At 59.0% G+C, this 10,970-nt stretch overlaps 2 protein-coding genes across 2 annotated transcripts; both read left to right on the forward strand.

Annotated features, from left to right (window-relative positions):
- Nucleotides 1–370: 370 nt before the first annotated feature.
- Nucleotides 371–9,034, forward strand: ALAD (aminolevulinate dehydratase). The gene is made up of 12 exons (XM_049832944.1): nucleotides 371–410; nucleotides 3,957–4,104; nucleotides 4,281–4,331; nucleotides 5,073–5,169; nucleotides 5,545–5,680; nucleotides 6,159–6,242; nucleotides 6,508–6,596; nucleotides 6,908–6,963; nucleotides 7,702–7,789; nucleotides 8,360–8,446; nucleotides 8,656–8,785; nucleotides 8,899–9,034. Exons 2-12 carry the CDS (start codon nucleotides 3,992–3,994, stop codon nucleotides 8,979–8,981), a joined length of 1,014 nt encoding a protein of 337 aa, XP_049688901.1. The 5' UTR covers nucleotides 371–410; nucleotides 3,957–3,991; the 3' UTR covers nucleotides 8,982–9,034.
- Nucleotides 9,027–10,945, forward strand: HDHD3 (haloacid dehalogenase like hydrolase domain containing 3). Its single transcript, XM_049832945.1, has 2 exons — nucleotides 9,027–9,050; nucleotides 9,602–10,945. Exon 2 carries the CDS (start codon nucleotides 9,633–9,635, stop codon nucleotides 10,347–10,349), a length of 717 nt encoding a protein of 238 aa, XP_049688902.1. The 5' UTR covers nucleotides 9,027–9,050; nucleotides 9,602–9,632; the 3' UTR covers nucleotides 10,350–10,945.
- The last annotated feature ends 25 nt before the right edge of the window (nucleotides 10,946–10,970 follow it).

The following is a 10,970-nucleotide window of genomic DNA, read 5'->3' on the forward strand; positions in this document are numbered from 1 at the left end:
CTGGAGGCCCCCAGCACCCTGAAACCCTGTTCCATGCCCCCCCAGCACCCCAAAACCTGGCCATAGGTCCTCCTGCAGCACCCCAAACCCCTGTTCCGGACCCTCCCAGCACCCCAAAACCTGGTTCCAGGTCCCCCCCAGCACCCCAAAGCCGTGTTCCATGCCCCCCCAGCCCTGCTCCAGACCCCTTTACCCCCTCAAAACCCTGCTCCGCCGCCCCCTCCCAGCGCACACCCCCCCCCACGGCACCGCCTCCAGCCTTTTCCCGCGCTCCGCCGCGCGAGACTTCCCGCCGCCGTCCCTGTGTGGGTGTGCCTATGCTAATCAGGGGGTGGGGCGGGGTTATGTAAATCGCGAAGGCTCACGGTGGGGAGTCACACGGCCGGAGCGGGACGCGGCGGCGGCGGGAGGTGAGTGCGGGGACCGGAGCCGGAGCCGGAGCCGGAGCCGGGGGGGCCGGGGCTGGGACGACCGCCTCGGCTCAGGCCCCCCCGGTCCCCTACCCCGGCCTCTTGTAGGGCTAGCCGGAGATCGGGACGACTCCAGGGGCTGGGCCCGGCCGGGCAAGGAGGCACCGCTTGGGTGCAGGCAGCCTTCGGTAAGGCAGCAAGGGTAGCCCGGTTTTTGCTCGGTAACCCGCGGTTACCGTCGCAAACGTGGGGAAATCACCGAGCAGCACATGATGCTGCGGGCTGGAGTCGGTCCTGAGCTCCCACTCATTATGCCATGTAACTACAGCCCCCACCCCCGTCCCGAGCGTCCCCATTTCCAGATCCCACCTAGAAGATGAAATCTTCTATAACATCTTGACCTTTGTTAGTGACTGTTAATTAACCCGCAGCTCCGTTGTGTCCCCGGGGCGCTCCGCTGTCCTAGTATGCTCTAGTCCATCCCTGCTCGCACTTGGGATTTCTGGAGCTTGTGCATCTCCAGGACTTCAGTTAAATAGCTGTGCACCACAGGATGAGGCTGCGTGTGTTTCCATATCCCAAAATGCTGGAAAGCAACATCCTCGCATCTTGCCAGGGAACAGGCAGCTGCTGGCTCAGCGGTGCTGTCAGCAGCTGGAGCAGACCTTTGCAGCTCACCGTTGGCATACGTTGGGTCTGGCTTCAGCCCGTCCGCTAAGTTTGTTTAATTTGTGCTAGTGCAAACAGGAGGGTGTTGTGCGCGTGTTCTCTCATTTTGCAGTCACTTCTCTCCCCTTGAATACAGCAAGGCACTTGGGTCACCACGGCAGGCCCGGGCTGGGTGAAGGTGTGGGTTCAGGTGCTGCGGGTTTGGGCTGGTTCTCGAGCAGTCCTGCCATGGAGGAGCAAAGGTGAAACCATGCTGCTGTGGAGCTGTTTGCTTGGGAAGGAGCTGCAGGGCCGTTCTTAAACTTCTCCTTACTGATGCTCTGGTGTGCGTGAAACAGATTGCTTTCAAAAGACAGATTTGGGCCCTTAATGTCAGAGAAAGAGTCCCGTGTGCTCTGCTGGATCCCTAAGGGGATCTCGGGGGAAACGGCCCTGTTCTAGGGCACAGCATGTGTGGTGCAACGGTCCCTTATCATGGCACTCTTCCAATCCTTGCTCTGCATCCCTACCATCCTTCCCCAGCTGTTGAGGAGCTGTGGGGCTCGTGGCAGCTCTGTGGCTGTAAGACCCTGGTGCCCTCATCTGTTCGGGTGCCCTGCACGGGCAAGGGGAGCCTGCAGCCCTTGGCTGGTGGCAGCTTCTCCTGCACTTCGGGCTCGTAAAGAGGACCCTGGCTCCCCTGCCCTCACAGTAGACGGGTGCTCTGCTGGGGCCCCCCTATCCTGGCTGTTATCTCTGCTCTGCAATTCCACTAGGTGCCCACCTCCTTGCCTGGAGAGAGCAGTTTCTGGAGCTGTGGCCTCTATCTGTCTCATACAGAGTCAGGTGCCTCTGGTCCCACCCAGTCCCTGCTCCCCTTCCTCCTGTGGGATTAACTGTTTAAAGCATTTTTTTGATTCTCGAGGTGGGTTTTGTTCACTGAGCCCTTTGTTCTCGATTGCTGCCTGCCTGGAGCTCTGCCTGAGCGGCCGAGCTGCCGCGCTGGAGCTGCCGCGCTGGAGCTGCCAACTCCAGTTCACCCAAGGGCTGCCCCCTTCCCTGCAAGTAAGGACTGGAGCGGCAGCTTTCCAGGGCTAAAAATTACTTGCTAAGTGAGGCTGTGACACTGCCAGCATGCCCGTCAGCTGGTCTGCATCCCCCACAAGCACCATCTGATATTTTTATATATTTTTTTTTATACATGTTAGGCTGTAAGTAACTGAGAGGTGCCTTTTCCCCATCCCCAAGCAGAGGTGATTGCTAGGGATATGAAAGACTTGGTTCAAGCCCTGGACTGAATTTGATGCCCCTACATTACAAGTGCCCTATGCACTGGGGTGGCCTGATACAGACTGAGAATTTGCCTCAGCGTTAGAATATCTGAAGAGTCTTGAGTGTGTAAAATAGGTGAACACCTCAGATTAAAGGTTTTCCAGAAGAATGGGGCCACATCCTGCCCAGCTCCGTTGCTGGCTGGTGTAAAACTTTCTGCCCTGGACTGTGTGAGCCATGTCCGCTCTCCGGAGAGAGCTGGGGGCAGCGAGGTTTGTTGCTGGGGAATGCTTCCTGGAATGGGACTGGGACTGTGGGGCTGCTCCCTTGAGACGGGTCCCATCCTCGTGTCCTCTGCTGGCACCCCCAGACAGGGCAGGGCTTCCTGCCCTGTCTGGGGGTGCCAGCAGAGGAATCCTGCTTGCTCTTTCAGAAGCCTGTCTCCAGCTCTCCTCCTGCCTTGCCTCTCTTGGGTTTCAGCTCTCAAAACAAAATCTGTCGTCTCCCTAAGGGACTTGCGCTGTTTGTCTCCCAGGGCACTCCTGGCTCCTCTGCGCAGGGTATTTGTGGGATGTGTCCCTGTGTGTGCAGCCAGCAGAAGTCCTTGAAGCCACTCTGTACAAACAGTCTGTTGCTGAAGTTGTGTTTCCCAGGGCTGTAACAGCTGTTCTCTTTTGTGCTGCAGCCAAGTGCCTTGTCTGGGGGCAGCTGCCTTCCCCTGGCTCCCTCCAACCACATGTTGGTGAGATTTCAGTGCTAGTGGAAATTTAAATCTTAATGGTCTAATTGCAGAATTACTAGATCTAACTGTTACAGAAAAATAAAATATTGCTACAGGAAAAGTTTCAACAATAACATAACTAACACTTGATTTATGTATGTTGAGTAATTGCTCTTTGTTACCCCTGAAATCAGTTTTGCCCAACTCCTTTAGAAACTCCTACGTTTTCGTTATCCAGCAGTAATTGGCCACTGGAGTTGTGTGACCACAGGGCTTAAAGCCCTCGTGTCTTCAGGATGATCAGCACCTCTCTCTCCTCCAGCAGCCATACTCTTCTGTAACTGCACCTGTACACTGTAGCCACAAATACTTCATGCTATGCAGAGCAGCTTTTGACTGCTCTGTATACAAAAGCTGTATCACACAATTATACAATGTTAAGCAAAAATAAGACTAATTAAGCAATGACCGTCTCATCATTAGAAAACTGCTGGTACAGTTACACAAGCTAAAGCAGACAGAGCCTGCGGAGTGTGGTAGTGCTGAACCATGTGAATGTGGTTCTGCTGTGGGAGGACGCTGTTGGCTGTAAATTGGTGGTTTCACACACAGAATTGGAAGTTTTTGTGGGGAGGAGTCAGCATCATCCTCATTTATGGGAAGTGCTGTGCTGTGACTGCTGATGTGGGGTCCTGCAACACCCACCCGGTGCGGGGCAGTGCCCAGGAGAGTTGGGATGAAGCTGGCTAGGCTGCAGCTCATGCTCCCCGCGTGTGCCTGGAGCAGGACAGGGACGGTCCTGCAGTGGCTGCCTAGATCTCAGCCCCCTCCTCACATGTGCCAATAGCAGTGGCTTACCAGGACGCTGCCACTAACCAGCCTGTTGGTTCCTTTTGGTGCTTCAGGCTCTCCTTCCACAACCTCCTAGCGAAGGCCCAAGATGCAGGCAGACTCCCTTCTGCACAGTGGCTACTTCCACCCAGTGCTACGCTCCTGGCAGTGTACGGCAACCACCTTCGATGCCTCCAACCTCATCTACCCCATTTTTGTCAGGTGAGTGAGCCCTGTCTCTCTGGGTTAGGGATGGACCATGCTCAGGTTGACTGGCATGGGTGCTCCCTGAGCTCTTAGGCTTGGACTTCCCAAAAGATTCCCCATGGACAAGCCTGGGGTAGGGACTTCCTTCTCACACTGAGTCTTCACATCTCTGTCCCATCTACCTCCTGCAGTGACAGCCCTGATGCAGTGGAACCGATTTCCAGCCTCCCTGGACAAGCCAGGTAAGAATCCAGCCCTGCCAAGCTGCATGCCAGTTGCTGCTGTGGCCCATGCCCAAGCAGGGTTGATGTATGGCCTGAGATGAGCCTGGGCCGGGGTGACACTTCCAACCCTCTGTCCTCCCTGCCTTGGGGATCCCCCAGCATCAGGCAGGGCAGGAGCATTTCTCTGCCAAGGGAGTGGAAGGAATCATAGTGGGGATGCTGGGAAAGTACCAATACTGGCAGGGATAGTGCCAGGGTCTCACAATGTCCCAGAGCACTCAGACGTTGGGGGGGCTGGGCACACAGGGAAGTTGGAAGCAAATAGGGTTTCCAGCAGCAGCTAGAAAACCTGTGCAAGGATGTGGCCTCCGGTCATGCATTAGATCTTGCTGGACTGGCAGCTCCTGTCTTCATCTGCTGCCATGTTAGTAGGGTTGTGGTCAGAGAGGCCCCAGGGTGGTCCTGTAGGGAGATGGGCTGGATCTGCAACAGGGACGCTAAGATAAGGGATCCAAGGGCAGGGCATGCTCATCCTTTCAGAGCAGAGAGTGTCTCTGCCGGGTAGATAATGCTCCTGTAGGCCCAGATAAGGTCCTGGATTGTTCCTCCCAACGTTCAAGCAACACCTTCCCTGTACCTCCAGCTGTTGCTTGGTGTGGATGCTAGATCGCTCACAGACCAGTATCCAAGTCAGAGACCAGCTTGCCCAGTGGAGCAGGTCTGGGTGCCTGGCAGCCCCCCTACACTTGTTCTTCTCAGGTACGGAGTCAACAAGCTGGAGGGGATGCTGCGTCCCCTTGTCGAAGATGGTCTGAAGTGTGTGCTCATCTTTGGGGTGCCCAGCAAGGTCCACAAGGTCAGTGTGTGTGGTGGGAGCAGGGGCCTTGGCGTAGCCACAGAGGTGAGGGAGCACTGTGTGGAGCTGGAGGGTCTCCTGATCAAACAGGAGCAGCTCAGCATCTCTGGGCACACTTGCACCTTGCTCAGCAGAGCAGGACAGGGATGGGAGACTGTAGTGACACCCAAAAAGCTCGTAGAGCAGGTGGCCCCAAGACCTGCACTCACTGCTCAGAGGCATTACTCCATTGCCCTTTTCCATCATCGGTGGTCACACTGCCCTGTGTTACAGGGCCTCACGGTTCAGCAAACATTTCCTGGGCAGAACTGCTGGCATGCAGGAGCTGGTGGGAAGCCCTTGGCTGTGTGCACTGAGGCATTTCTCTTCTCACAGGATGAGAGAGGTTCTGCAGCTGATGCAGAGGACACACCTGCCATCCAGGCAATCAAGAAGATCCGTTCCACCTTCCCAGAGTTGCTAATTGCCTGTGATGTCTGCTTGTGCCCTTACACATCCCATGGACACTGTGGTGAGTGAACAGCCTGGGGTCCGAGCTGCTCTTTGGCATTTTTCTGGTACTGGGAGTCTCTGGGAGTTTGCCATTTTCTGCTGAGGAGCTCCATGTGCTGGTGGAGTCTGGCCAGCTCCTGCCCCAAGACTTGGCTCTCCAGTGCTGGTGCAATTGAGCCTGGGAGACCTCTCCAGGGTTTTGACAGCAGGGTGGGAGGCACGGGTGGTTAAGGCACCCACTCAGGCCATCTGAATCTGCCTGAGCATCTGTCTGTGTTCCCCATCTCTGTCTTCCCTTCCCTGGAGCACCCATGTGTTGTGTCCAGTCCCTGGGGGGCTGTCTCCCTGGTCTCCTGGTCCTTATCTAGCTCCCTTAACACATTCCCCACTGTTGCTCTGAGCATCTCCATAGCTTGTCCTGAGAGCCCCAGTCCCAGCCTAGGGATTGAGGCAACCGGGCATCCAGCCGCTTGCGTAACCCCAGGTTTCTCTCCTAGGCATCCTGCGCGAAGACGGCACCATCCAGAACAAGCTCAGCTGCCAGCGGCTGGCAGAAGTGGCACTGGCCTATGCCAAAGCAGGTGGGGAGTGTCCTGGCAGCGGTACCCAAGTTTGACTCTCAGAGACTCATCCCTTCTCGCTTTCAGCAGGCCCAAAAGCAAACTGGGCCTGGCTCCAACTGAGAGTGCTTTTGCTCCAAGCCAGAGGACACTTCCCCTGCCCTCCACACACTGGCCCTGGCAGAGCTGCAGACACTTGGGGCCCCTCTGGCCCTGGGGTCGCCTCCTCCTGCAGGCAACATCACAGCCTTGGGCACTTTTCGGCATCTCTGGTCTTTCCCTGCAGGCTGCCACATTGTTGCCCCCTCAGATATGATGGATGGGCGCATCGCAGCCATGAAGGCGGCGCTGATCTCCAATGACTTGGGCAACAAGGTGAGCTCGGGATCTGCATGTGCCAAAGGCAGGAGCGATGTCCACAAGGAGGCTGCACCACAACAGGACCTGGGCAAGCAGTGGGAGAAGCAAACCCCTACCTTGCCCAGGATGTGCCATTCCCCACCCCGGTGCATGCAGGAATGGAATGTCCTTGGCTGAACATGGGGACAGCAAGGTGCCAGGCCTCTGGCAGGGGAAGGAGGTTGTGGGGCAGACTATAAAACAGCCATGGGAAGGAATGACTACTGCCCTGGTGCCACGATGCAGCACCAAGCTTCTGGTGCTCATGGCTCTGCTCTCCTCTGCAGGTCTCAGTGATGAGCTACAGCGCCAAGTTTGCTTCATGCTTCTATGGTCCCTTCAGGTGGGTCTGTCCCTCAGCTGGGATTGTCCCCAGCCAGGGCTGGGCTGGCCAGGGTGTGTGTCCCCGGACAGTTATTTGGGAATGGGCCTCAGACAGAGCCTGGGCCACAGCTGGGGCCATGCTAGTTGCTTTGCAGTGCTCTCCTACTTCCTGGTGCAAAAGGGAGTCAAGTGTACCTTGTCCAGGAAAGGCTGGCTGGTGGGAAGATCACCTGGATGATCTTCCGTCCCACCCCTTCAACTGCTCGTCCTGGGTGCTGGTGGCAAGTTGGGCAGGGAGGGAACTGCCTGCAGCTGCCAGGAGCAGTGAGGAGGGGAGTTGCAGGAGCCAGTGTTGCCACAAAGGGTGGCTTCAGGGACAAGCCTCAGCTCCGTCAGCTGTTTGTTAGACCTCATCCCAAGAACGGCCTGAACCTGACAGGGCGTCCCTGAGGAACCTGCCTTGGAAAAGAGCAAAAGGAAAATGTCTGACATGATTTTACCCCAGACTCTGGGCACAGGGAGGGCAGCAGGTGTTGAACCACAGCTCCCAGGGACAGCCTGGACCTGTCGGACCTCTGCTGGGGGTCTGCTGATCCTGGGGCGCTGAGGTGGGTCAGAAGAGTCCCCCTTTTACTGGCCCTGATGGCTCAGGCACTTGTCCTAGCCTGTCCTCATGTTGCTGAAGCTGTACGAGGCAAGAGGCATGGGGAGCTGTGCTGGTCCTCATCCCCTTGCCCTCTGCCTTGCCTGTCACCAGGGACGCCGCACTATCCAAACCTGCCTTCGGAGACAGGCGATGCTACCAGCTGCCCCCAGGCGCCAGGGGCCTGGCGATGCGTGCCGTGGTGAGTGAGCCAGTGTTTGGCTGCCCAGGGCAGTGCCAAGGGTCGTGGGTTTATGGCTGTGGGGACTGAAAAACCCTCATGTGGTACCTAGGTGACAAGCCTTCACACCCAAAAGTGCAGCAGGGTTGGGGGAAAGCAAGGTCAGGGGTGATGGAGTCAAAAGGGGGTAGGAGGCACGCTAGCTGAAATGGTCCAAGGGTTTTCCCCCTCCACAAACAAAACATGAGGCCCATCAGCCTGCCAGAGAGCTGGTCCGCAGCATGGGCCGGAGGACTGGGAGCTGTGGGGTTGGTGACTGCCTACCCTACTGTGGCTTGGGGTGTCAGGTCCAGGGACACGCAGCCACCGGCTCTCCCCAGGCAGTGTGTCTGGAGGGGAGCATCATCTCTTGCCCATCGCAGCCTGTCTGTGGGCTCCTGTGGCCATTAGGGGCTCACCAAACCCTCCTGTGATCCATCCTGGGAAAACCAACCACCAGGCCAAAACTTCTGAAGAAAACCAACTGTGGATTCACTGGAAAACGTTCTTGTAGCCCAAGCTGCTGGGGTTGCGCGCGTGTTCCCCTCACAGGACCGGGACGTGCGTGAGGGAGCAGACATGCTGATGGTGAAGCCGGGGATGCCCTACCTGGACCTTGTGAGGGATGTCAAGGCGCGAGTAAGCTCCTTCGGCATGCCAGCGAGGGCACTGGGTGTCCCTGGAGGAGGAGGGGTGGGGTGGGCAGGAAGGGGGCACGTTTGGAATGGCCAGTTTGGATATATCCAGACGGGAGGGGCTGTGACTGTTGTTTGCGGGTAGGGGCCGTGGGCTGCAGGGGTGTCCTCTCTGCTCGCCGGCTGACCTCCCTCCCCCGGTGCTCCCCTCAGCACCCCACCCACCCGCTGGCCGTCTACCACGTCTCGGGGGAGTTTGCCATGCTGTGGCACGGGGCCCAGGCTGGGGCCTTCAGCCTCGAGGCTGCTGTCAGGGAGGCGGTGACGGCCTTCAGGCGCGCAGGTGAGGCGGCCGGCTCCGAGGCCTGCTTCCCCCCACGTCCCCCGACCCTGTCCCCTTGTCGCCGTCCCCTTGCTCTCCCCGCGGGGCGGCTCTAGCGTCTCGTCTCTCCGCAGGGGCCGACACCATCATCACGTACTTCGCGCCGCAGCTCCTGCGCTGGCTGAAGGAGGAGGCGGCGGCGGCGGGACGGGCCTGAGGGCGGGGCTTCCGGCGGGCACGTGGAGGCGGGGGGTGGGGCTTCCGGGGCGGCCGGGGAGCTGCGCAGGTGGGTGCGGGGCGGGGCCGCCCCTGGGCCGAGAGACCGCGCGTGCCGCCGCGCCGCCAGGCCCTCTCCCCCCCCCCCCCCCCCTCGCTGTGCACCGGGAACCCAGCCCGGTGAGCCCCGGGTCCACCCCGCCCCTCAGGCCCTCTGTGAGCCGCGGGGACCACGCTCGCCCGCGCCCACGCGTGCTTCCCCCCCCCCCTGCACACCCACCCCCAACACCCCCGTACCCCGTGGGTACAGCCCCACGCGCACCTGCCCCCCCCGGGTCACCCAGCAGTCCCACTCAGGCCCCTGCTGCAGCACCCACGGGGCGGGGGGGCTGCCCCGGCCTGGGAGACTTTGCACCCTGGGACTCAGAGCAGGGCCTTCCCTCCCCCGCCATGTCTCGATGCAGACCCCAGAGGGGGCCTGAGCCCCCCACGGGGGCCACTGACACCAGTGGGTGTGATGTGGACAAAGGGCCGGTGCCCACACCACTGCGGCGCGACCCCCGCTCAGCACCGACTCGCTTTCAGCAGAGCGCCCGGCTCTCACGCCCCTGTTTGTTCTAGGTTTCCCTTTGTCCTGAGCTTTACCGAAGCCATGCTTAGGCTCCGCTTACTAACGTGGGACGTGAAGGACACGCTGCTGCGGCTGCGGCAGCCGGTGGGGGAGAGTTACGCGGCTGAGGCCCGGGCTCACGGGGTCCGGGTGCAGCCAGAGGCTCTCAGTCGGTCTTTCCAGGAGGCATACGGAGCCCAGAGCCGGCGCTTCCCCAACTACGGCCGAGGCCAGGGCCTCACCTCCCGGCAGTGGTGGGTCGACGTTGTGAAGCAGACCTTCAGGCTCTCAGGCGTGCACGAAGATGGAGTCCTGACGCTGATAGCGGAAAAACTCTACCGTGATTTCTGTAGCACCCATAACTGGGAGGTGCTGCCAGGAGCCGGCGAGACCCTGAGCCACTGCTGCCAGCGTGGCTTCCGCATGGGCGTCATCTCCAACTTCGATAACCGGCTGGAAAACGTCCTCTCCCAGTGCAACCTGCGGCACCACTTTGAATTTGTCCTCACCTCCGAGGATGTGGGCTTCGCCAAGCCGGACAGGAGGATCTTTGAGAAAGCACTGCACCTCAGCGGGGTCCTGCCGGAGCAGGCGGCTCATGTGGGGGACAGCTACACCCGGGATTACAGGGCAGCCCGAGCCGTGGGAATGCACAGCTTTCTGCTCCGGGCTGCCGGGCAGGGTGAGGAGCCAGAGGTGCCCCCTGAGCATCTCCTACCCACACTCTCCCACCTCCTGGCTCTTATTGAGAAGGGGTAGCTGCTTTTTAGAGGAGGACCAGCGCTGCTGCTGAGCAGTGAACTGGTCCTGGCGTGGGATTTCTCGCTGCTGGTTGGGCAGGGAAACAAGCGAGCGCTTCTGAGCGCAGGGAGCAGTGCAGCTTGCGGAGCAGGAGGGGTGTTAATGCAATAAAATGTATCTGACACTCAGCGTTGCTGCTGATGTCTTTCATAGCTCTAAAAACACTATGGAAGAGGGTCAGCTGTGGTGGTGTCTTCCCCTAACAGAGCTGGGGACTGGGTCAGGCTGTACTCCAGGAGGCTCACTCTGGCAGGAGGGATGGAGGTAGACATTGAGGTTTATCCATTCTCGGTCACCCCCCTGTGTAAGCACATCAGCGGAGCTGGGGTTGATCCCGTCCCAGGGAAGGTCTGCCCATGCTCGGCACCCAGGAAACCCACACGCAGGCCCTGCGCACCTCAGTGAACCCCAGGTTTGCCCCCTCACCAGCATCCCCCCTTCCTGACAGCTGTGGCCAGGAGGCAGTTGCAGGCCGCCTGCTGTGGGCAAAACAGGCTGGAGTTGGGCAATTTCACTTAATTTCATATACTGCCAATTAACAAACTTTACTGATTTGGGTACTGAGAAATAAAGATGACA

Source organism: Accipiter gentilis, chromosome 29 (assembly GCF_929443795.1).
Source record: "Accipiter gentilis chromosome 29, bAccGen1.1, whole genome shotgun sequence".
NCBI lineage: Eukaryota > Metazoa > Chordata > Aves > Accipitriformes > Accipitridae > Astur > Astur gentilis.